Source organism: Corythoichthys intestinalis, chromosome 15, assembly GCF_030265065.1.
Source record: "Corythoichthys intestinalis isolate RoL2023-P3 chromosome 15, ASM3026506v1, whole genome shotgun sequence".
NCBI classification, from domain to species: Eukaryota; Metazoa; Chordata; class Actinopteri; order Syngnathiformes; family Syngnathidae; genus Corythoichthys; species Corythoichthys intestinalis.
Window position 1 is genome coordinate 51,369,840 of NC_080409.1, and position 27,100 is coordinate 51,396,939.

The 27,100-nt window shown below is 38.4% G+C and overlaps 1 protein-coding gene across 6 annotated transcripts in view; it reads left to right on the forward strand.

Annotated features, from left to right (window-relative positions):
- Positions 1-3,442: 3,442 nt before the first annotated feature.
- Positions 3,443-27,100, forward strand: part of kidins220a (kinase D-interacting substrate 220a) — a 142,838-nt gene continuing 119,180 nt past the window's right edge. For 2 of the 6 annotated variants that reach the window (XM_057860412.1, XM_057860414.1), the window contains exons 1-7: positions 3,445-3,886; positions 13,810-13,968; positions 17,968-18,066; positions 18,400-18,498; positions 21,361-21,459; positions 24,872-24,970; positions 25,140-25,238. In XM_057860412.1, the coding sequence (XP_057716395.1) occupies positions 13,837-13,968; positions 17,968-18,066; positions 18,400-18,498; positions 21,361-21,459; positions 24,872-24,970; positions 25,140-25,238 (627 nt within the window). In that variant the 5' untranslated portion in view covers positions 3,445-3,886; positions 13,810-13,836. Of the gene's footprint in view, positions 3,887-6,419; positions 9,006-13,809; positions 13,969-17,967; positions 18,067-18,399; positions 18,499-21,360; positions 21,460-24,871; positions 24,971-25,139; positions 25,239-27,100 lie in introns of those variants that run through there. The other 4 variants (XM_057860415.1, XM_057860416.1, XM_057860417.1 and 1 more) reach the window with 3 other exon arrangements.

Sequence of the window (27,100 nt, forward strand, 5' to 3'; positions counted from 1 at the left end):
CAAAAAATATTAACTGGTAACACTTTGACAGTGGCATCATATGACTGTCATGAGACCACATGAACCACCATGAAGCTTTGAACCAATTAGCTGGAAAGCTTCATTGGCTTCAAAAAGTGTCATTCGGCCATCACTGCTCCCTTTGTGGAAACAGTCAACATCTGCTGCCACCTGCTGTCAACACTGTTGTTGTCCAACATGCCTCCTAGCATGTATTGCAGCTAAATATTTCTACAGTTACTGTTCCAGTTGTTTCATTAATTGCTAGTTATGGTATTTGGTAAGACTTTATTTGACAGTGGTGCCATAAGACTGTCATAAAACAATCATAATTATGACATGACACTGTCATTAGCATTAATGAATGCTTATAACACATGTCATTTAGTGTTAGCCGGCAAATTATCTCACTTTTGAATGGATGTAGAAGATCCAAGCTGGACATAAATGGACTTAGTGACATAATTTGCCAGATGACACTTAATGACATCTGTCATTAGCATTCAGTAATGCCCATGATAGTGTCATGTCACAGTTATGACGGTCTTATGACAGTCTTGTGACGCCGCTGTCAAATAAAGTGTTACCTATTAACCCAATTAAATCAACAAATAAGCCGCACTGGACTATAAGCCGCAGGACACAAAATGAAGGAAAAAAGTTGCGGCTTATCGTCCCAAAATTACGGTACTTCTCAATGAAATGGAACTGTTAATACAGAAACTTAGAAAGGAGCAGGAGTACAATGTAATGTCACTTTTGTTTAGAACAGGTTTACAATGTTGCATCAACCTAAAACAGAAACGAGAACTCACTGCACTCAAGGAATTATTTAGAGGTAACACCTATAGTCAGCACAAAATTAAATAACGTCCAGAAATGAACATCAACACATTGAGCAGAGGTGAGTAAAATAAACAAAAAAATTACAAACACTGCTGGCCAAAAGTATTGGCACCCCTGCAAATCTGTCAGATAATTCTCAATTTCTCCCAGAAAATGATTGCAATTACAAATGCTTTGGTTGTAATATCTTCATTTATTTTGTTTGCAAATGAAAAAAAATTAAATCATAATCATTTTACACAAAACTCCAAAAATGGGCTGGACAAAAGTATTGGCACCCTTTGAAAAATCATGTGATGCTTCTGTAATTTGTCTAATTAACGGCACCTGTTACTAATCACAGGTGGTGGCAATAACTAAATCACACTTGCAGCCAATTAAAATGGATTAAAGTTGACTCAACCTCTATCCTATATCCTTGTGTGTACCACATTGAGCATGGAGAAAAGAAAGAATACCAAAGAACTGTCTGATGAGTTGAGAGGCAAAATTGTGAGTAAGCATGGGCAATCTCAAGGCTACGAGTCCATCTCCAAAGACCTGAATGTTCCTGTGTATACCGTGCGCAGTGTCATCAATAAGTGTAAAGCCCATGGAACTGTGGCTAACCTCCCTTGATGTGGAAAGAAAAGAAAAATTGATAAAAGATTTCAATGGAAGATTGTGCGGATGGTGGATAAAGAACCTCGACTAACATCCAAACAAGTTCAAGCTGTCCTGCAGTCCGAGGGTACAACAGTGTCAAGCCGTACTGAATGAAAAGGGACTTTATGGTAGGATACCCAGGAAGACCCCACTTTTGACCCAGAGACATAAAAAAGCCAGGCTGGAGTTTGCCAAAACATACCTGAGAAAACCAAAAAACGTTTTGGAAGAATGTTCAAACAAAAGTAGAGCTTTTTGGGAAAAGGCATCAATATAAAGTTTACGGGGGAAAAAAAGGAGGCCTTCAAAGAAAAGCACACGGTCATCACAGTCAAACATGGCGGAGGTTCCCTGATGTTTTGGGGGTTGCTTTGCTGCCTCTGGCACTGGACTGCTTGGCCGTGTACATGGCATTATGAAGTCTGAAGACTACCAACAAATTTTGGGCCCGGTGTGAGAAAGCTGGGTCTCCCTCAGAGGTCATGGGTCTTCCAGCAGGACAATGAACCAAAACACACTTCAAAAAGCACTAGGAAATTGTTTAAGAGAAAGCACTGGAGACTTCTAAAGTGGCCAGCTATGACTCCAGACCTGAATCCCATAGAACACCTGTGGAGAGATCTGAAAATGGCAGTTTGGAGAAGGCACCCTTCAAATCTCACAGACCTGGAGCTGTTGGCCAAAGAAGAATGGTCTAAGAGCATTGTAAGAAACTCATTGATGGATACTAGAAGCGGTCGTTCGCAGTCATTTTGGCTAAAGGTTGTGCTACCAAGTATTAGGCTGAGGGTGCCAATACTTATGTCCCCCCATTTTTGGAGTTTTGTGTAAAATGATCATGATTTACTTTTTTTTCATTCTATTTTGTGGGGGTTTTTTTCATTGCAAGCACAATAAATGAAGATATTACTACCAAAGCATTTGTAATTGCAATCATTTTTTGGGAGAAATTGAGCATTATCTGACAGAATTGCAGGATTGCCAATACTTTTGGGCAGGAGTGTACTTCTGACATTGATCAATATTTATTTTAGGGTTACCATGTTTTGATTTTCAAAAAAGAAGACACCCGTACCGGGCTCCAGATCCTTAAATTTTATTCGAAACCCTTATCACTTTAATAAAGTATGTTTAAACTTTGCCTCCTCCGTCTGGATAGAAAATTCAGTTTTATAACAAAATAATAGCTATATAACAAAAGACACAATTTCAAATTCTCAGAGGTTACTCAACAGGCTTTATTATTCCTAAAATAATAGAACAGTAATAACTTAAAAAAATAAAATAAATAAAAAATAAAAACGAATGAAATAATGATTAAAAAAAAAAAATGCCTCTTCTATATTAGCGAATCATCCTTGAACAAAACAAGATAATAGCTGTCTTCTCAATTCTTACTGTAAAATAATGTTCTAAATAATTCCTCTTCTGTAGAAAATCCAGCTTTAAACACAAAGCTTTTCTCGTCCCAGTAAAATAATGTAAATCAAATGGTAGCCTCACAACAAGACTAATTTAACAACAACAACAACAAAACTTAAGTCCTTTAGTTTCTTATTGTTCTTATTGTTTTGTTTTAGCACATTGGGGGATGATTACGATGGAGTATCAGGCCCACAGAAAGAAATAAAAAGGACTACGAGATTAAAGTCGTACTATTGCTACGACCAAAAAGTCTGTATTGTAATGTAGATTTTTTTTTTTTCTGGGCCCAATTATGATTGTTTTCATACATATACTGTGCAACACAGCCCCCTGGTGGTCGAGTTGGAATAAGTAACAGCCAACCTATGGGACAATGAACCCTACTTTCCACTTCTGTATGCTGGGTTGGTGACATTTTCTTAAAATATGAAGACAACAGCAAGCGTTGGCTTTTTTGTTTGTTTGTTGATTCCATTTATTTATTTATTACACATTATAGCATTTACTCAATGGTAAATCTCTTTTAGAAAAAGAGAGATTTAAATAAAATAAAATGGATTATTTTCCACGAATAAAATTTAAAATTACAAAGCAGAACAGTTGCCTAATTTTATTGTAGATATTCGTTTAACACATTGAGACAAGAATCGCCCCGGGGGGCGGTTTTACCCTATTTGACATGACCAAAAATACATAAATAAAACTTTAATAAATTATATGAAACACTCCAAACGTTGATGTAAATTTTGCTACGCATATATGTAGTCATTTCATCGTTCAAAAAAAAAATTGTTTTTTTCCCACACCGACTCTCAACTGCTTTGAACTGTTTCGCCTGACCCCCAACGTTGACGTCATTCGATTAAAAAAAAGAAGCAAAAAGACAAGCCTTGCAAATGTCAACGTGACAACATAACACGGTATTCTTGAATGCGAAAAGCCCCGACGTCTTCTCAGTTTCTCCATCGAGGTAAGAACGCTTTAGTTTTTCGTGGTTTGAATTATGACAAGTACTTGTTGATGTGCTCGCTACTCTTAGCTAACGCTAACTAGCTTAGTTGCTACTGGAAGTTTAGCTGGCGAATGTTGTTGTCGTCGCCTTTTGTGGAGTGAAATCGAAACACCGTAACATTCAAGTAAGCCTTCAAGAACACAATGGATAATATTAAAAAATGTATTTCCTTACTCTCGAGACCTGTCACGTTTTGGCCATGTGACATGTAAAAGTGACATCCAGATGTTGTACAGTACTTTGTGTTTGTGATTCCCAAAATACTGCTCAGTATGTCAAACAAGCTTTTCTTAACCACATAAATATAAATGCCTTTATTTCTTGCCTTTATTTCATCTTGTTTAAAATTTTGTTTTTTCCTTGATAGTTTCAAGAGCAGCGAAGTGGGACCATAAGACAGAAAAATAACGCACAACTTAAACATACTACTAAATAAAAGACAAAAAATAAATTATTGTGCAAAAGTCGCTACATAGCAGCATCATGAACAGTCCATATAGTGCATCGTAAAAAAAAAAAAAAAAAAAAAAAGCATAATCTATGTGTCAACTTTGTTTTTGGATAGGGTTCGTGGAAGTAAAGCCGTTTTAACATCCGCATGACATGTGATGAAGAGCTGAGTGGTTAAATTTAGTCTTGCCTTTAAACTGCCTACTTTTGCAAGTTGCTCACATTACATTTGAGATTATTCCATGAGGTTGGGGCTTTTTTTGTTGACCAAACATACACGCTGAGGCATATTTTAAGTTTAAGCAGATGCTGCAAATTGATAAGTGTGATACAGCTCATGTTATGATGGATGTGTGTGGGCTGCAGTTGTAAAAAAAAATAAATAAAGATATTGCTCCTACTTTTATCTCACAGTAATCCACGATTTAAATTAAAATTGGTGAACAGTATTTAATAGGGGTGTGCCAAAATATCAAAATGTTGATATTAGGGCTGCAGCTATCGAATATTTTAGTAATTGAGTAATCGACTGAAAATTCTATCGATTAATCGAGTAATCGGATAAAACTTTTTTTTTTAGGTAAAGAGCAATTATAAATATACATGAGAAAAAAAACATTTAATCCAATATTGAACCATTTTCAGTCAACCAATGTCTTTATTTTCGATGTACATTGTTGAAAACAGTCAACAATTGCATCTAAGATGTGACTAGAAAAAAAATTCACTGCTTTCACTCAAAAAACTTCTAGATCTTATAAAAAAACAACAACATATTTCTTACCTAAAAATGTAATTATGCTTGATAACACACATCACTTGAAAGCTACGTGTTTTCCCCACGTGTTTCAATTTAATTTCCATTTGTGTCAAGCTATTTTTTAAGTTCTAGTTAAGTTTTAATTTAGTCTAAACTGTAAGTACTGATAGGATTTTGAGTTTTTGCAGTGTTCAAAATAAATGTATGATACCTGCTGTATTGGAGCACATTAGGGACCAGTGCTACTTGGTGTTTTATTCAGCAATGACTACTGAGCTAAAATGGTTGACAGTTAGCTTTATTATGTTTTAATTAGGGGTGTCAAACGATTAAAATTTTTAATCGAGTTAATTACAGCTTAAAAATTAATTAATCGTAATTAATCGCAATTAATCGCAATTCAAACCATCTATAAAATATGCCATATTTTTCTGTAAATTATTGTTGGAATGGAAAGATAAGACACAAGATGGATATATACATTCAACATACGGTACATAAGTACTGTATTTCTTTATTATAACAATAAATCAACAAGATGGCAATACCATTATTAACATTCTGTTAAAGCGATCCATGGATAGAAAGACTTGTAGTTCTTAACAGATAAATTTTAGTACAAGTTATAGAAATTTTATATTAAAACCCCTCTTCATGTTTTCGTTTTAATAAAATTTGTAAAATTTTCAATCAAAAAATAAACTAGTAGCCTGCCATTGTTGATGTCAATAATTACTTACACAATGCTCATGGGTGCTGAAGCCTATAAAATCAGTCGCACCCAAGCGCCAGCAGAGGGCGGCAAAACTCTGAAAAACAACAAGTACAGCTTTCACTGTGCTGTCATTTTAATCTGTTTGAGCAGGGCATTTGTGCGTTAATTGCGTCAAATATTTTAACGGGATTAATAAAAAAAAAAAAAAAATTACCGCTCGTTAACGCGATAATTTTGACAGCCCTAGTTTTAATTTTACACCCTCATCACTCTACAGCGCTGTACAGAATAAATAAAGCCTGTATGGAAGACACGTTAGCCAGGCATCGACAGTGGTAATAATCAATTCAAAACCTAGCCCTCCGAAGGGCTAACGTTACGTGAGCGAGTGACAGTAACGTTATATTTTTTAGCGATGAGAAGTCTACTGCTTAAAGATGGCGGCTGTTTACTAACGCTGCCCAGATGCAGCAGAGTCTTTCATTTCACATCTAGTCCTAAATGCATGCAATATCTATGAGACGCATCGGTCCTGCTATCACACTAGCATCATGCGGGTGTAGTTTTTAGCAACGTCGGCGTAGTTTGTAGCGGCTGTCGGCTGCGGTAATTTATTATTATTATTTTTTTTTATTGCTTCTGTCTCTACGCACGTGACGTCAGCGCGTTGTCCCGCACTAAAAGTAGTCCGGGCAAAACGTGATGCTTTGAGCTGGCAAAATTAAATGATTCCTTGAGGTGAATAAAATTACTCGGATCAGTTTGTAAACTCGAGTTACTCGAGTTGCTCGAGTATTCGTTTCAGCTCTAGTTGATATATCATGATACTTTGCATCCCAAAAGGTTTCAGTTTCAGTTTATTCACACATCGTATCATGGTACACACAAAAACGTGTTCATATACACTCATTGGCCACTTTATTAGGTACACCATGTTAGTAATGGGTTGGACCCCCTTTTGCCTTCAGAACTGCCTCAATTCTTCGTGGCATAGATTCAACAAGGTGCTGGAAGCATTCCTCAGAGCGTTTGGTCCATATTGACATGATGGCATCACACAGTTGGTGCAGATTTGTCGGCTGGACATCCATGATGCAAATCTCCCGTTCCACCACATCCCAGAGATGCTCTATTGGATTGAGATCTGGTGACTATGGAGGCCATTTGAGTACAGTGAACTCATTGTCATGTTCAAGAAACCAGTCTAAGATGATTCCAGCTTTATGACATGGCGCATTATCCTGCTGAAAGTAGCCATCAGAAGTTGGGTACATTGTGGTCATAAAGGGATGGACATGGTCAGCAACAATACTCAGGTAGGCTGTGGTGTTCCAACGATGCTCAATTGGTACCAAGGGGCCCAAAGAGTGCCAAGAAAATATTCCCCACACCGTTATAACACCACCACCAGCCTGAATCGTTGGTACGAGGCAGGATGGATCCATGCTTTCTTGTTGTTGACGCCAAATTCTGACCCTACCATCCGAATATTGCAGCAGAAATCGAGACTCATCAGACCAGGCAATGTTTTTCCAATCTTCTATTGTCCAATTTCGATAAGCTTGTGCAAATTGTAGCCTCAGTTTCCTGTTCTTAGCTGAAACTAGTGGCACCTGGCGTGGTATTCTGCTGCTGTAGCCCATCTGCCTCAAAGTTCAACGTACTGTGCGTTCAGAGATGCTCTTCTGCCTACCTTGGTTGTAATGTGTGGTTATTTGAGTTACTGTTGCCTTTCTATCAGCTCGAACCAGTCTGGCCATTCTCCTTTGACCTCTAGCATCAACAAGGCATTTCCGCCCACAGAACTGCCGCTCACTGGATATTTTTTCTTTTTTGGACCATTCTCTGTAAACCCTAGAGATGGTTGTGAGTGAAAATCCCAGTAGATCAGCAGTTTCTGAAATTCACATACCAGCCCTTCTGGCACCAACAACCATTCCACGTTCAAAGTCACTCAAATCACCTTTCTTCCCCATACTGATGCTCGGTTTGAACTGCAGGAGATTGTCTTAAACCATGTCTACATGCCTAAATGCACTGAGTTGCCGCCATGTGATTGGCTGATTAGAAATTAAGTGTTCACGAGCAGTTGGCAAATTCGTTGGCAACTAATTTATTAATCGATTTAAATTGTTGTAGTCGTAGGATATTGCATTGAATTGCATTTGAACTAGGGCTGCAGCTATCGATTATTTTAGTAGTCGATTAATCGATGAGCTGGTTAGTTTGAATAATCAAGTAATCGGATAAGGAACATAAAAAATTAAAATACCTGACCTGAGCCTCAAACGGTATAAAAAATAAATAAATGTGGATATATGTGCAACAAAAAAACAAATGGCTAACCTACATGACAAAATTCCGCTAGCTTAAATGCTATAAAATGCCAACGTTTTTTTTTTTTTTTTTACAATACTCTTACCAAATAGTTCAAACACATATTCCCACAAGAACCCCCCGGCTAAATTTACCTTTAAACTAAATTACAAATGCATTACAAAAAAAAACAAAAAAAAACGTTAGCTCAAAAAAAACCTTAGCTTATGTTGGTCTTAACAGGGAGCAGCTGGATTCAGCCATGTGAAATTAGGTGGACTAGAGGGCAGCATATCCACCCAAATTAATAAAATTAAATGCAAACACTTTCAAAACAAACCATTACAACGCCACTTTAATTAAACGAATACTCGAAGCAGCAAAATTTGATTAGAATAATTTTTTTCTAATCGAATACTCGAGTTAATCGATTAATCGTTGCAGCACTAATTTGAACCAGATTATTTTAATACACAGGATATTAGACAATGTTTGACAGTCGCTATGGTGACTAAACTGGTAATCTGTCACTTCCTCTTCATCATTCATGTCTATGCAATCATTATGTCATGTCACACAAAATAGGAATTATACATCATCCGAGGTGAATAGTGTGCAGTGCGCCGTGAATGGAAATGTAGCGCTGCCATTGTGTGAGGAAGCAATGGCTGTCGGCCAGCCCCCTTCATCTAATATTCAGCCTTGAGTAAAAAAAAAAGAGGTGGGGGATGTCATGCTGGATCCAGGCGGCGCTTGTAGATGCTGTGTATGTGTGTAGTGTGGGTGAGAGCGAGACCTACTGTACTGTAAGTGTCGAAAAATCACCCTCCGTCAAGGTAAGGGAGAGCCTTTTTTCCTATTTAATAGCCTATCATTTGTCAGTACGATACATATACTGTATTATTTATTCCCACTAGCTTGATCTTTGTTTGCTTTGGTTTGGCTGTGTATTTTTGATGAGGGGAGGCTGTCATCTCCGTGTTGTGCTTGGAAACCAAGGAGCAGAGAGGGCGTGCCAACTGTTGCCTTCTCTGGCAACAAAGGATGTCTCGCTTTTTTCCAATAAGTGAACATAAAACGCAGGTATAAATGCGATAAAAAGTTCAGTATTTTGACATTGTAGGTTTGCATTGTACTCTTAACAATCTTGTTGGACAGTATTGACCTGAGCATGACCTGCCTGCATGCCTCCAGGATTATGTTGAAACATTGAGCTACTTATGGGGGAAACCCTTTTCTGAGGCCACTCACTGGGAATCAAAGCCGAGGCTTCATTTTCGTAGCTGGAGACGGATTTAGGTGTCCAGCGATTGAAGAGCGCAACTTGAATCTAACAGTCAATTTTCTATAACCCCTTGTGCTCATGAAGTGACTTTTAGCCTGGGCGATTAGGTATGGTAGTGGTCACCAGCCCCCAACTCTGATGATTTATTCATGTTTATCGATCGTCTGAATCCCTCCTACAAGAGAGGCGGCCATGTTTAATGGGCTTTTCTTTTGTTTGGTGAAATAAATGTGGTCAAAGGAATTTTTAATTACTGCTCAGATGGATATGTGGCCTACTATTTACACTAGTGAACTGAGCGCACACTGCTGTTCAAAGATGCGACTAACACAAACGGGAAAAAGAGCCTCTTCGTTTCTCGGCTTGAATTATGGATGCACTTTGTCTGCCCCATTTCTTCATCATCGTTCAGTGTTGCCAAATGTTTTCAGGGGCATTGTTAGTAATGCTCTTGAGGCTATTTTTTGTCTTAATTTTGAGTTGATTAAAATGTGTTAAGAGGCATGGTGTAAGAGTGGTTGGCATGTCCGCCTCGCAGTTCTAAGCTCAATCTCAGCTCCGGCCTTACTGTGTGGAGTTTGCATGTACCTGAGTCTTTTTTTCTGGGTAATCCGGTTTACTACCAAAGAGATGCGTGGTTGGCTGATTGAACATTGAAAATGGCCATAGGTGTGAGTGTGTGCGTGAATGGTTGTTATTCTACATTGGTATGAAAAAGCATCTGAACCTTTTGGAATTCCTGACATTTCTGCATGAAATCACCATAAAAAAATGAAATCTGATCTTTGTCAAAATCACACAGATGAAAAGAAGTGTCTGCTTTTACTAAAACCACCCAGACACGTTTAAGTTTTCATATTTTAATGAGGATCGCATGCAAACAATGACAGAAGGTGGGAAAATAAGTAAGTGAACCCTCTGCCTAAGGAGACTTGAAGAGCAATTGAAACAATTTTTTACCAAACAATTTAAGTCAGGTGTGTGCCCAGTCACTGATTAGTGGTTTAAAGCTGCCCTGCCAACTATAAAACACACACCCGGTAAGAATTGTCTTGATGAGAAGCATTGTCTGATGCGTTTCATGGCTCGGTCAAAAGAGCTGTCTGAAGAACTGCGATCAAGGATTGTTGATTTGTATAATGCAGGGAAAGGATACAAAACCATCTCTAAAAGTCTGGACGTTCATCAATTGACTGTCAGCGAAGTTGTCTACAAATGGCGTGGCCGTCCACCAAAGTTGATGCCAAAAATTCAGCGCAGAATACTTAGAGAGGTATAAAAGAACCCTGGAGTGTCTGCTAAAGACTTACAGAAATCACTGGCACAGTCCAATATCTCTGTGCACACATCAACTATGTGTAAAACTATGGCCAAGAATGGTGTTCATGGGAGGACTCCACGGTTGTTGTCTAAAATGCATTGTTGCTTGTTTAATGTTCACAAAAAGGCACTTGGACGCTCCACAGAAGTTTTGGCAAAATATTTTGTGGACTGATGAAATCAAAGTTGAATTGTTTGGGAGAAACACACAGGAAAAATGGAACCGCTCACCAACATCTACACCTCATCCCCACTGTGAAGCATGGTGGAGGGAGCATCATGATTTGGGGCTGTTTTGCTGACTCAGGGCCTGGACAACTTGTAATCATTAATGGAAGAATGGATTCAAAAGTTTATCAGGATGTTTTGCAGGAAAGCCTGAGGCCGTCTGTCAGACAGTTGAAGTTAAAAAGAGGATGGATGCTGCAACAAGACAATGATCCAAAACACAGGAGTAAATAACCTTTCAGAAGAACAAAATGAACGTTCTGGAGTGGCCAAGTCAAAGTCCAGACTTGAACCCCATTGAAATGCTGTGGCATGACCCGAAGACAGCGTTTCATGCCAGACATCCCAGGAATCTGACTGGACTACAGCAGTTTTGCAGAAAAGAATGAGCCAAGATTAGTCCTGATTGATGTGCCAGACTGCTCCGCGGCTACAGGAAGCGTCTAGTTGAAGTTATTGCTGCCAAAGGGTGGGGCCACAAAATATGAAATGTGATGGTTCACTTACTTATTTTTCCCTCTTCTGTCATTGTTTGAATACTGTCCTCAGTAAAAATATGAAAACCTATAAATGTTTGGGTGGTTTGAGTTGAAGCAGACACTGTTTTTCATCTGTGTGATTTTGAAAAAGATCAGATCACATTTGATGGAGATTTTATGCAGGAATGTGAAAAATTCCAAAAGGTTCAGTTACTTTTTCATACCACTGTATATGACCTTGCTCAGACTGGCAGCCAAAATGCTTTTTTTTTTTTTTTTTTTTTTAAGCCTATCCAAATTGAAAGCGGATGGCTCTTTTGTAGTGTGAACAGTCATAAAGCACAGAAATCTAATTTGTGAGACAGCTCTAATCCACATACGGGAGGTAGTTTCATGCCAGATATAGACGAGATGCTTCTCAGTCTAAACATTTTTTCATTCGCTCCCATCCCTCCCGCTCCAAACGGATTTGACGTCTACAGCAGTCAGTGGGAAACAATGAGATTAATTTTGGGGCATTTTGGCTAACTTGCTGTTAATTTTCACTCACTTCCTGTTGATCTTGGGTTATTTCTTAGTAACGTCCTGTTCATTTTCGGTTAGAGAAGGAAGTGACCTGGGAATCTCTCCAAATGAATAAATCAGTGACTCAAACTGAACATGAAGTGACCTGTAAATGACTTCAAATGAACAGTAAGCCCTGTAGATGCCCTGAAAATCAAAAAGACTGGCTGCGAATGCTCTGCTTTCCAATGAATGAATATTCATTCGCCCCTCCTAGTCTAAATGGATTGGGCGTCTAGCGCTGTCAATGGCAGCCATTGAGTTAACAGGGACAGTATTTTAGTGGAAGAGTTTGGTAGTAGCAACTTATTTTTTGTTGTTGTTGTTTGTTTTAAACAGTGAGACCTTTTTAAAACTACAGTGGGGAGAACAAGTATTTGATACACTGCCAATGGGTTTTCCCATTGTCAGTGTATCAAATACTTGTTCTCTCCACTGTATATATCAATTCTTGACTGGAGCATATCGATAACCTTTTGGGATACAAAGTATCACAATATATCACCATTTCTATATTTTGTCACACCCCTATTTGACACAGTTTAGAGGCGTGCGAAATTTCAGATTCTTAGATTATTCGCGATTCGGCCGTGGAAGATTCGAGAACGATTCACAAACATCCAAATTCAGATTATTGAATTATACCAGGTAAAGCAGAACTAAAACAGTCAGCACGGTCTTCGGGACGCAATGAGGAATGGACCGAGAGCAAATATCATGTTCAACTCATGCCGCTAGATAAAAAAAAAACAAAAATACCTGACTGCGGCCGACAGCTGGTTCAAACAACGCCCAGTTGCTAGTTGCTACAAACATACGGCCACATACGGCAATTGTAGATATCACGTATTTGCAGAACTAGATGCAAAATGACAGACGACGACAGTGTTAGGACATATAAAAAGAACTAGATGCGAAACGACAGGCTTGCCGTTTAGTAGTTGCCGCGTTGTAAACAGCCGCCATCTTAAAGCAGTAGACTTCTCTAGAAGGCTCTGTTGTTGCAAACCTAATTAACTTTTTATCTGAAATACTCGTAAATCAGCAAACTCTTGACTTGAATCTATCTTTAAAAATTGAAACAGTTTTAAAACTTTGACATGTTGTAAGGAGACAGAAGGGAAATTATGGAATAACGGGAGCAATTTTATCAACTTTAACGGTTGATTCACATCATTAAATTAATTGAATGTAGTTTAAAGCTGCTGATACAAAATGGGGACTAAGGATTTTATTTAATGTTTTTAACTGTTAGCTTGGCTTGATACTTAAATATTAGTTTGGTTTAGCCTAATAGGATTTTTAAACTATTTTGGACCTAAAACACAAAACATTAAAGGGGGGGGGGGTTGGGTGACATCAACAATCGATTTATAATCTAATTGGAGCCTCTGAATCGTAATTGTAATCGAATCGTTAGGTACCCAAAGATTCCCACCTCTACACTTGAAAGTACAACATAAGGATTTCAAGTGTTCTCAGTGGACTTGTTGAGTCCTCTCTGAAGCGCTGGGATCATTCTTTACCTTTTAATTCTCGCAGATGAGCCCATTTATGGGTACATCATTCAATTTCAGCTCACGTTTTCAGCATGAACAGGCAGAACCCTACAAAAGGTGAAATCCTAATCCTATTTGCATCAGTGTTATTGTGGAAATAAGAACTTTTGCACCTTGTGACCCGACAGAATCACGAAAGTCGACTGTAGGATTACTTTCAACTCGCACATACAGCACACTAATCAGCCCTTCTCTCCCACCACAGCGGTGTGCAGGTATCGAGCACTGAGCCATGGATACCACTACCTCCCTGAAGATGACCTCCATAGCGGTCCAAAGCCTGTTCAACTACGTGGAGGAGGAGAACTTGGCCGCCATCAAAGCACACTTGGACAAGTTCAAAGATGTCGACAGTAGGAGTGATGTAAGTTGCAATAGCAGTCTTGTTAGGTTATTTGTGCTATAATGGATGAAGGTCAATTCCAATGGTGGGCCTCTGGGTGGTCTAAAAACAAACAAACAAACAAACAAACAAACAAACAAGCAAATTAATCAGCTGTACCTACTGTTTTGAATTTGTTTTATTTTAATGACCTCAAATTGGTTTCATCCATATAAGTTAGCTCTAATTTTGAATTTACTATTTACTACAGTGCCTGACAAAAGTATTGTCGCTCATCCATTTTGTAGAAACAATCGCTAATAACCTGACTTTTAATTATTCAATTGGTTTCAGAAATGGCTCGTATGAAAGCTAAGACCCTCCCAAATGATGTTGAATGTACACAAATATATTTGTTTCACTGGAATTTTTTTTAATCATTTATTGAAGACATAAAGGTCAAATTTTGGCAAGAAAAGTTTTGTCACCTACTGAAAGTAGTGTGAAAATTGAACAAAAAATGTACTTCAAATACAAAAATATATTACATAACATAAGCGAATTAAGTAGTGGTGCTGTGAGATCCAAATTTAATATTTTGTATGACTTCCATGGGCTTCGGCAAGGATTCATACAATTTATTGATGAAGTCATCAGGAACATCAAAGAAAGCAGTCTTGCATGCCTCCCAGAGTTCATCAACATTCTTGGGTTTCGTCTTCCATGCTTCCTCTTTCATCCTGTTCATGTCTGGTGACTGGGCTGGCCAGTCCTGGAGGATCTTGATCTTCTTTGCCTTGAGGAACTTTGAGGAAGAGATTGAAGTATGCGATGGAGCACCATCCTGCTGCAGAATTTGTCCCTTTTTATGGTTAGGAATGTAAGAGGCAGCTAAGATTTGTTGATATTTCAGACTATTTATCTCCCAGGGTGCAGACAATTAAAAAAACGTGTGGCATTTGCCAAGGCCCACAGCCTGTCAAAAGGATGGATGCTAGAAAAGTGGCAAAAGGTGGATTTTTCTGATGAATCTTCCATTGAATTACACCTCAGTCGCCGCAAATACTGCAGGAGACCGACTGGAGCCCACATAGATCAGAGATTCACTCAGAAAACAGTGACGTTTGGTGGTTACGTCATTATCAAAATCATTGTCTGGGATTACATCCAGTATGGGGGTGTGCGAGAGATTTGCAGGGTGGGAGGCAACATAAATAGTCTGAAATATCAACAGAGCATAGCGGCCTCTTACATGCCTTACCATAAACAGCGACAAATTTTGCAGCAGAATGGTGCTCCATCACATACTTCAATCTCTAGCTCAAAGTTACTCAAGGCAAAGAAGATCAAGATCCTCCAAGACTGGCCAGCCCAGTCACCAGACTTGAACATCATTGAGCATGTCGATGGTAGGATGAAAGAGGAAGCATGGAAGACGAAACCCAAGAATGTTGATGAACTCTGGGAGGCATGCAAGACTGCTTTCTTTGATGTTCCTGATGACTTCATCAATAAATTGTATGAATCCTTGCCGAAGCCCATGGAAGTCATATAAAATATTAAATTTGGATCTCGCAGCACCACTACTTAGTTAGCTTATGTTATGTAACATATTTTTTAGTGATGCACGATAATGCATTTTTCAACCGATACCGATAACCGATAATTTCCTCCTCATTCCAACCGATAGCCGATAATGTCAAGCCGATAATTCTATTAAAAGATTTATGTAAAATTTTTAAAGTATACACAAAAGAAAATATTACTGTGCAAAAATATAATTTATTGCTCTTTTTTTCAACATAAAGTATGAACAAGTCGTCAATTCAAACATCTAAATAATGACAGATTGTCTGACATTGTGTAATGGTAAACCTTTGGCAACAATTACAGAGTAAATACCTAAGTTACACAAAAATGCGTTTAAAAGTAAGCCATTCCTAACATATATAACATTAATCCGCTGCAAAACACACCTCCTTAAAACTAGTCAGTTTTAAGTGTAAATCTATTGGCAATAAGTGAAATTATCTGCGATCGCTTCAAGTGTATTTCTCTCAGATTTCTTGGAAGAAAAATAGCTAGCTGAAAATAATCTTAACAGCCTTGTTTTAAGCAATACATTATTATACTTAATCCTAAAAAAAAAAACTTGAAGAAGGAAAGATTTTGAATAATATTTGTGGCTACAGAATATTGAATTAAGAATTTGATTATCTACTGTGACTGTAATTGAGCAGACAAATAAGTTAAATAATTTGAAAAGTGATTGCTAATGTTATATGCTTTGTTGCACACTGTGAAAATGATTACCTCAAAAGAGCGAGATGTCATGTACCCATTCTGCAGCGCTTTGTTTACATTTGCGGCTTTCACGACATTTGCGTTACAGCAGCTAAACTGCTACACGGCAGTACTATTTGGACGGAGTTGGAGCTCGCATCCGCGTGCGTGTTGTTTTGTGCCTGAGTTTTATTAAGCCGAAAATAAAGGCAGCGTTACAAAGTCATCTGACCGCTCGTCATTTCACATTCTGAATGCATTATTGACTGGCTGACTTCGTTTTCTCCATGTTTAAATGATCTTATAACCACTGTGCCGTCATGATAAGCTTGCTTACCGGACATCACTTTTTCATGAAGAATGGTGGTCGTATAAACTGCATTATTTCTTTTATCCAGGGCTTTGGTTCTCGGGTCATTAAGGTAAAAAAAAACAAAAACACGTGTCTCGTCTCGGCGGTGGCGGCAGCTACATTCGTACCGGATAATCCGCCCGCCCCGGCCGGTTCGCCGCGGCGTATTCGGGTCCTGGCTCTGCTCGCACGCCGTGGGGGAACGCTCAAGAAACCGGGGTGTTCGCCGGAGGTCCAGAGGCCGGGGAACCGGGCTCGGCCCGCCCCGCCTATGGCGAGGCGGCGGCGGCCTGCCGGACTGGCCAGAGCGGCGGGCTCCGTCGGAAGATGGCTACTTGCCGAATATCGGTCTCCAGTAGTGCCGGTGTTTAGCCTTAGATGCGAATTTACCACCCGCCTTGGGCTGCATTCCCAAACAGCCCGACTCTGTATCGTCACAAGCCCTGTAGTTTAACTTAGTGTTTACAATAGCTTTAGCATTCCTGCTAGCAGCAGCCTCGTATTTGTTCCAAAATTCTTTATGATGCATTTTTAAATGGCTGCTGGGTTAGTGGTTTTGAATGAGGACGCGTTCTTTCTGCCTCGTGGAACTTATACGGTACATGTTTCGCAGATGGCGAGAGCGTCTTTTTTTTAGTAACAGCCGCCATAATATTCAACTACTTCTTGTCTTGTAACTCCGCCTCCTCAACCCCTCCTCCCTCAGGGGCTTCAGAGAGGGGAGGGGTTGAGGAGGCGGTGTGCTGAATTCTTTGGTTGCGCACATTTGGAGGCAAAATCAAGTATATAATTATCGGATTGCATTATCGGTTGAATTTTTGTATTATCTGGATTATCTGTGTGACGTCATAATTGCCATTATCGGCCGATAATTATCGGTGACCGATATTATCGTGTATCTTTAATATTTTTGTATTTGAAGTACATTTTTTGTTCAATTTTCACACAGCTTTCTGTAGGGGACAAAACTTTTGTCTTGCCAAAATTTGACCTTTATGTCTTCATTAAATTATTTAATTGTTTTTCAGTGAAACAAATATATTTTTGTACATTCAACATCATTTGGGAGGGTCTTAACTTTTATGTGAGCCATTTTTGTGAAACCAATTGAATAATTAAAAGTCAGGTTATTAGCGATTGTTTCTACAAAATGGATAAGCGACAAGACTTTTGCCAGGCACTGTTTAGCCTATAGAAGGTCTTATTCATCTCAAATAGCAAAAAGAAATTGAAAAATACATCACAATTGTTGATTTCTTTATGGACTTTTCAAAAGTATTCTCAAATATGTGTTGTTTGTGTATGGTATTATTGTTATCATGTATATTGTGTATTGTGTCTGTGTTTAAATAAAGTTTACAAACATAAAGCATGACTTTCTTGTTTTTGTCCACGTCTAATTTCAGAATGGACAGACTCCCCTAATGGTGGCTGCCGAACAGGGCAATTTGGAGATTGTGCAGGAGCTCATCAAGAGAGGAGCCAACGTTAACTGCGATGATGTTGTAAGCTTGCACGCGTGCTTAGACAACTTTGAAATGGCTCGAAAATGTTCTGAGAAGGTGTTAGACTGTTACGTGGCTCAGTTAAAAAATCGTTAATGTTTATTTCACTTAACTGTGCCAAACTAAGCATTTTAGAACTAAATTGAACATCGATCTGCTGACATCAATCAGATACCAAAAATATTATTAACATGTAACCTGCTATTATGCATTAATGGCACTTTGGTTGTACTTATCACCACTGCCCACATTTAGATCCTGTACAACAAAGAGCTCAGCAGTACATGAAGCTGGATGGTGGTTCCCATGGTAACAGTTTGCATCTTTGCACAGGACTGCTGGACAGCGCTGATGTCAGCATCCAAGGAAGGCCACATACAGGTGGTGGAAGAATTACTGGACAATGAGGCCAACATGGAAAACAGAGACATGGTGAGAATATCACTATTAACATTTTAGTAAGGTGGTAGTGGGTATCTTATTGGATACATTTTTAAATTTGTATTCAGAGGGAAGAATTCATTTGAACAAAAATATATATCTACTTGGGTATCATACTATGAAATACTTTTAGCATAAACCATATACTTCATAATGTATTGACGGGACACGGGGCCTATCTCCGTCAAAGCTGACCGAGTGGAAACACAAAGAGCTCTTTCCGTTGAAAATTCTTGTGAAAAAATGCTTATATCCCTGAATTCTTTATAGATATGGACGTAAAACAGTCTCGATTCTTGGTTAAAAACAAAAAAACCATGCAGTTAGCATTTATTTTACATAAATATTGTAAACTATGAGGCTAGTCAGTAAGGAAATTAGCGGCTGCCATAAACAACGAGCTATTTCCGTTGAAAATTCTTGTGAATAAATCCTTAAATCCCTTAATTCCCATTCTCGGCTGATAGAATATTGCGTAAAATTACTATTTAAACACAGAAGGTACAGTGGGGAGAACAAGTATTTGATACACTGCCAATGGGTTTTCCCATTGGCAGTGTATCAAATACTGTATATGAAAGATTCCGATCTTTCGTCAGGCACCTACACAGACAACCCACTACTGTTGAAAGGGAAAAAAAGAACAGTAGTAGCTGGGATTTTGCCTAATACAAGAAGCAGGAGCTTTAAAATATTCGGTCTTGAAAATTATTGTTCTTAACTCATTCACTCCCAGCCATTTTCACCGGAGCAAGGCCCTTCGCTCCCAGCCGTTTTACTGGATTTTGACTGATTTTGTAAGGCCCACAGAAAATTCTGTTCTATTGCTATATAAACATGGAACCCACCAAAAGAAGGATTAGACTCTTTCAGCAGAAAAAAAGAAAGTTCATATCTTTTTCCATTCTTTAGAAATCAGCATTAGAAAATAGCTTAGTTTGAACAATTTTCCAATTTCTGATGAAAAAACGGACAAATTGAACTTTTTGTGAAAGCATACATTTCAAACATAACTTTGACTTTAACACAGCTATTTTTTGCTTTAGTTACATCCCAAACATCTGAATAATGTTTTGCTTTTACAAAATATCACAAACAACAAGACAAATAGAGCTTTTGATTGCAAAGTAGCAATTTATTTACACATAACTAACTGAAAGATGATGGCATTGTGGCTGCGTGCGCCGGTTAAACTTTTCCTTCATCGTTGCCTGTCTCAAAAAGATGATTATTTTTGAGTCTCTGCGGGCTCTGCTCGCGAGCAGAACGGGCTCAATGGCATCTAGTGGTCCCGGTCGCGCTGCTCGGTCGTCCAGTGTCTTTGGACTGTTCTCCCTGTGTTTTTCAAACACTGAGAGTATAGTCTGGGACCCAGCCCATTAACGGCCTCTCGAGCAAGTACAAAACCAATCGACAAATCAGATTCATTTATTTGCGTGACGTGTTCTTAACGAGCAACGTCACTCTTCCGCGTCGGAAGTTGTCTCCACAACAACAAAGATGGCGAACAGGAGAGCCGAGAATATGTTCCAATCCACGGTAAAATCCGTTTTAAATTACCAAAAACACATCGACACAAGTCATTGACACCAGTCTGTCTCGCGCTAGCCATGTTGAATAAACTCCGCTCTCCTCGTATGTTTACTTCCGCGCGCAAGTCCCTTGTCCCGCCCGTCGCTGATTGGTCCACTCCGCTGTCTGTTTGCTGTGGCTTGCTCCGCCCTGGAAATTTTATTCGCTTAATGGTGGCCAGACTCAATAGCTGGAACAGCGGTGAGTCTGGAGTACCAGGCTACCAGCGGCTGGCATCCCGGGCGTCCTACCGGTTGTTCTGCTTGGTCGTCCGCCGCCTGGCATCCATTCGGTCGTCTTCCGCCAGCGCCCGTCTTTGCAGCTTGGCCTTTCATTGCTGTTGAATAGGGTTGCAGGTCTTACCGAATGCGCTACTGCCCTCCAGTGGCCAGTTTTATTGCTTTAAAATGGATTTTCAGCTTTGTGCTTTGGACCTCAATTGAATCGGAAGCCAGAGATGTCTTTTTTTGGAGGAGAGAAAAAAAAAAAAAAGGAACGTAAAAGACGTATAAATACATCTTTGGGTCACTGAAACAATTAAAAATAGAACGTATTTATAGGTTTTTGGGAGCAAATGAGTTAAGGTAAATTGCAAAATTAAAAAATGATAAGTATATTTTATTATTGTATTTTTTGTGATATTTATGCAATGTGCGTATAGTATTACAACCTAATGTAATAAAGCTTCATGTCTTCATTTTATAGTGATCATTATGTTGACCTGAGTGCTGGTTGAACCAAGATCTATTAGCTTTAAAATGCAATTACTACTAGATGTAGTACTGTGATGATCCTTTCTTTTAGCAATCTTATTCATAGCGCTGTAATGTTACTCATACTGTATGAGTCAATAATAAGATTTGCTTCTGGAATACAGAACTACACGAGAGGAGCATTAGAGACAGCATAAGCTACATTCGCCTCTGTGTCTTTATTTGCAATTCCCATTAATCACCAACCTTTGAGTAGTGCCTTGAAGGGCTCAGTCATCTTCATGTGAGGTTTAAAATGCACACTGCATCAAAATGGGATTTGTTTTTTTAGTAACAAAGAAAAATCACCAAAAGAAAATGTGTCATGCTACTGTTTCCATGGTACAATATGTGCCACTCCCGCTGTGAATAGCACATTGTCTCAAATCACCACAAAGCAACACAAAGGGCATGTCTATTCTTTTAAGCAGGGGCTTGAACTGAACCCAACTTTATTTTCCATTAGGGTTATTCTCTACCTTTTGGTGTTCTAACAAATGGTGTCTCTGATTATTTGTCTTCTAATTAGGGAGGTTGGACTGCTCTCATGTGGGCCGCCTATAAAGGCCGTACAGATGTGGCACAGCTGCTCCTGAGCAAAGGGGCAAACCCTAACATCACTGGTCAGGTAACAAGACTTTTACATTAACACACTATTGGCTTTAACTGAATGCATTTATGCACTAAGTCGGTATAGAGGTATACCATAATTTTCGGACTTTAAGGCACACTTGACTATAAGCCGTCACCCACCAAATTTGACACGAGAACGACATTTGTTCATAGATAAGCCGCAGCTGTCCTAACTGTATTATGGGATATTTACACCAGAAGATATTAACCGGTGACACATTATTTGACAGCAGTGTCAAGATTAAATGAACCACCACAAAGCTTTGAACCAATTGGCTGCAAAGCTTCATTGCTTCAAGAAGCTTCATTTGGTCGTCACTGATCCCTTGGGGGAGACAGTCAACCTCTGCTGCCACCCTCTTTCAACACTGTTGTCATCCAACATGCCTCCTAACATGCATTGCAGTACTAAAGATATAAATAACAATCAAAATTCATGTTCTGTGCTTATTATTTTTTCACTTACTAATCCAGTTGTTTCATTAATTGCTAGTTATGGTATTTGGTAACACAACAACAACAACAACAACAACAACAACAAAAAAAAAAAAAAAACTATATATATATATATATATAATATAATGCAGACCCATAGAAATGTAGTCCAGTCAATACACATACACACAGTAGGCTACGTGCCAACTAAACATTTTTATAAATTACTCTCACGACAATTGTCCTTTACAAATTGTTATTCCCATTCAATTGATGTTCTCATTCAATGTTCTAGATTGCACACAAACAAAAACCGAAATAAACTGACAAACTGTTCATTCAGCATGTTTCCAAACGTAGCAGTTCAAAACTACGTTTCCCATAATGCCTAGCGCGGTTTAGCTTACTGATAGCTAGCTGAGGCAAAAATCAAACTTTGCTATAAAACTTTACAATCATCGGCAGCGCGCCGATGCGACACCAACCGGGATTTTACAGTCAAAGCTCCGACAGAAGTCAACAGTTGCCATTATATACGTATTTATCATTAAAAAAAAAAAAAAAAAAAAACTTCAGGAATTGTGGCCAAATAGTCAACCCAGTAGATGGCGGTAATGCCTCATGATAGGGGTAAACTGCCAACAAAAACAAGAAGAACTACTACTTCCCTCCATTCTCGTAGGAGCCATGTCAACTGCTGCCACCCAGTGGCCGGAAGATTCTCTTCAAATTGGTCCCGTGAAAAATCATAAAAACCGGACATTTTCATGAATTTATAAAACCCGCCTGGACCACGAGGACACTACGTGAAAGTAGGACTTGTCCGGGCAAAAGAGGACATTTGGTCACCCTATCATAAGTAGGTTTGGGCATCGAGCATCGATGGGAACCGGTTCTAAGACTCCGATGCTCCCGGAACCGATTCCATGTTTCAATGCCCTGACTGCCGAGCGGAAAACAGTTGCTCAAGTTCAAAGACTGATATTTATGTACAAGTTAAAAATAGCCCTGTGAGAAGTTCGTATAATTTAAAAAAATATCGAGAAGTTAAGATTTTAATATAAACTATGCAATTTTTTTTATCCTGCCTCTTAAAAGAATCGGAATCGACAATCATTCGGTACTGGAATCGAAACGTGGAATCGGAATCGGAACTGGAGTCGTTCAATTTCAAATGATGCCCAACCCCAGTCATAAGACAATCATAAATATGACATGACACTGTAATGGGCATTAATGAATGCTTATAACAGATGTCATTTGGTGTCGTCCGGCAATTTAACTCACTTTTGTATGGATGTAAAAAGATCCGAGCTGAACATAAATGGAGTTGGTGACATAATATGCCGGATGACACTTAATTGCACCTGTCATAAGCATTCAGTAATGCCCATGTTAGTGTCATGTGATAATTATAACGTTCTTATGACAGTCTTATGACACCACTGTCAAATACAGTGTTACCTAATAACACAAATCAACAAATAAGCCTCACTGGACTATAAGCCGCATGGATAAAAATGAGGGGGAAAAAGTGGCAACTTATAGTCCAAAAATTACAGTAGTATATTTGTAGATATTTTCATTTATTTACATATTATTACACATATTTTTTTCATTTTACTTGGGTCTATTCATTTCCATATTGTTTGCCTTATTCACTGGGTGGCTGTGACCTGTGACTATTATTTGGATAAGAAATGATAGGGCGTTGCAGAATAAATTTTAGGATATGTAAAACACATAAAAAAAGTGTATATGCTTGCAATGATATTTATTTTGGCTTGCTGTGATTTCACTTTCAAAAGAGAATTAAATTTGAAAAAAAAAAAATCCCCTGTGTTTCTTTAAACTGTGCAGAATTGCACTTTTAATTTCACAAGAGCAATAGATTAATAAAAAAAATAAAATACCTGAGATTAGCCTTCAATGGTCTAAAAAAAACCTCGAATAAACGAGGATCTAAGTATAATAAAAGAACAATTGGCTAACTTGCATAGCAAAAGTCCGCTAACTTAAATGGTATAAAATGTAAGGCTGTCAAATGATTTAAATTTTTAATCAAGTTAATCACAGCTTAAAAATTAATTAATCGTAATTCATCGCAATTCAAACCATCTATAAAATATGCCATATTTTTCTGTAAATTATTGTTGGAATGGAAAGATAAGACACAAGACTGATTTATACATTCAACATACTGTACATAAGTACTGTATGCGTTTATTATGACAATAAATCAACAAGATGGCATTAACATTAACATTCTGTTAAAGCGATCCATGGATAGAAAGACTTGTAGTTCTTAAAAGATAAATGTTAGTACAAGTTAGAGAAATTTTGTATTAAAACCCCTCTTAATTTTTTCGTTTTAATAAAATTTGTAACATTTTCAATCAAAAAATAAACTAGTAGCTCCCCATTGTTGATGTCAATAATTACACAATGCTCATTGTGCTTAAACCCATAAAATCAGTCGCACAAAAGCGCCAGCAGAGGGAGACAGAAAACACAAGTAAGAAGTGGACATGTCACTGTGCTGCCATTTTAATCTGTTTGAGCTGGGCATGTGCGTTAATTGCGTCAAATATTTTAACGTGATTCATTTTGAACGCGATAATTTTGACAGCCCTTATAAAATGCTAACGTTTTTTTTTTTTTTTTTTTAAACAATGCTTCTAACAAATTGTTCAAACACATATTCCCACAAACAAACTGCAAAATATAATTCTGAAATAACGAATGCATAAACAAACATATTAGCTCAAACAAAAACTTATGTTACATAGAGCAGCTGGATTCAGCCATATTGGACGAGTAATGGCATATTCATTGTTGCCCATAAAGGGCAACATCCACCCAAATCAATCAAGCTAAGTGCAAACACTTTTAAAACAAAGCATTACAACGCCACTCTAATTAAACAAATCCTCCAAGCAGTAACATTTGATTCGTGTGGTCTCTCCAAACAGTACAGCGTCTACCCCATCATTTGGGCGGCGGGTCGAGGCCATGCTGAGATTGTCCATCTCTTACTGCAGCATGGAGCCAAGGTCAACTGCTCGGACAAGGTACCAACCCACTAGCAAATTAAAATACTGTACTTTTATGTAATTTTACAGACAATGTGAGCTCCAATTCACACTAACAACATGCAAATCCTTCTGTCCTCTACTTTTATACTCTTGTCCAATGAATAAATATTTTTCTCTACTGTAATACTGTGGAATTTCTCTTCAGTATGGCACCACTCCACTTATCTGGGCTGCCAGGAAAGGTCACTACGACAGCGTGATGCACCTTCTGGCCAACGGAGCTGACGTGGACCAGGAAGGAGCTGTAAGCAGTTTATAGATACAGTATCTTCGGACTGTTCAATAATTGACAGCATTATGACTGCCATTAAAAGTTCAAATATCAGTTTAATATGAGGCACTTAATGAAAAAGGTGTATTATATTTCTTTGTAGCAGAACTCTGCCAAGTTCTTCCGCATTGGCACACAGTTACTAGACTAGTTGTTTAAATTGATGGCTACAGCCCTGCCAAAGAGATATTTTGTTGTATTTTGAGTTATTTGGTAGCACTGTTTTTGGCAGCCCTTTCAATTTTCGTTTTAGTCTTTTGGACAAAATACTTATGAATCTTAGTCATATTTTATAGTGGTAGGACAAAATACTTACGAATCTTAGTCATATTTTATTGTGGTATGAAAAAGTATCTAAAACGTTTGGAATGTTTCACATTTCTGCATAAAATCACCATCAAATGTGATCTGATCTTTGTCAAAATCACACAGATGGAAAAAAACTGTCTACTTTAACTAAACCACCCAAACATTTATAGGTTTTCATATTTTAATGAGGATAGAATGCAAACAATGACAGAAAGGGGAAAAATAAGTAAGTGAACCATCACATTGATTTTTTTTTTTGCACCCCCCTTTGGAAGCAATAACTTCAACCAGACGCCTCCTGTAACTGCAGATCAGTCTGGCACATCAATAAGGACTAATCTTGGCCCAGTCTTTTCTAAAAAACTGCTGTAGTGCAGTCAGATTCCTGGTATATCTGGCATGAATTGCTGTGTTTAGGTCATGCCAGAGCATCTCAATGGGGTTCAAGTCTGGACTTTGACCTGGCCACTGTGTAATTTGTTCTTCTGAAACCATTCTGAAGTTGATTTACTTCTGTGTTTTGGATTGTTGTCTTGTTGCAGCATCCATCCTCTTTAGCTTCAACTGTCTGACAGATGGCCTCAGATTTTCCTGCAGGACGTCCTGATAAACTTTTGAATGAATTCTTCCATGAATGATTGCAAGTTGTCCAGGCCCTGAGGTCGCAAAACCGCCCCAAATCATGATGCTGCCTCCACCATGCTTCACGGTGGGGATGAGGTGTTGATTTTGGTGAGCTGTTCCATTTTTCGTCCACACATGACGTTGTGTGTTACTCCCAAACAATTCAACTTTGGTTTCATCAGTCCACAAAATATTTTGCCAAAATTTCTGTGGAGTGTCCAAGTGTCTTTTGCAAACATTAAACAAGCAACAATGTTTTTTTTGTTTTTTTTTTAGACAGCAGTGGCTGAGTCCTCCCATGAACACCATTCTTGGCCATAGTTTTACATATAGTTGATGTGTGCACATAGATATTGGACTGTGCCAGTGCTTTCTGTAAGTCTTTAGCAGATACTAGCAGACAGGGTTCATTTATACCTCTCTGAGTATTCTGCGCTGAATTTTTGGTGTCATCTTTGGTGGATGGCCACTTCATTTGTAGACAACTTCTCTGACAGTCGATTGATGAACATCCAGACTTTTATAGATTGTTTTGTGTGCTTTACACATATCAACAATCCTTGATCGCTGGTCTTCAGACAGCTCTTTTGACCAAGCCATGATATTTATCAAGACAATTCTTGCCGGGATTGTGTTTTATAGTGAGCAGGACAGCTTTAAACCACTCATCAGTTATTGGGCACACACTTGACTTAAATTGTTTGGTAAAAATTGGTTTCAATTGCTCTTTAAGTCTCCTTAGGCAGAGGGTTCACTTACTTATTTTCCCCCCTTCTATCATTGTTTGCATACTATCCTCATTAAAATATGAAAACGTATAAATGTTTGGGTGCTTTTAGTTAAAGCAGGCACTGTTTTGTCATCTGTGTGATTTTGACAAAGATCAGATCACATTTGATGGG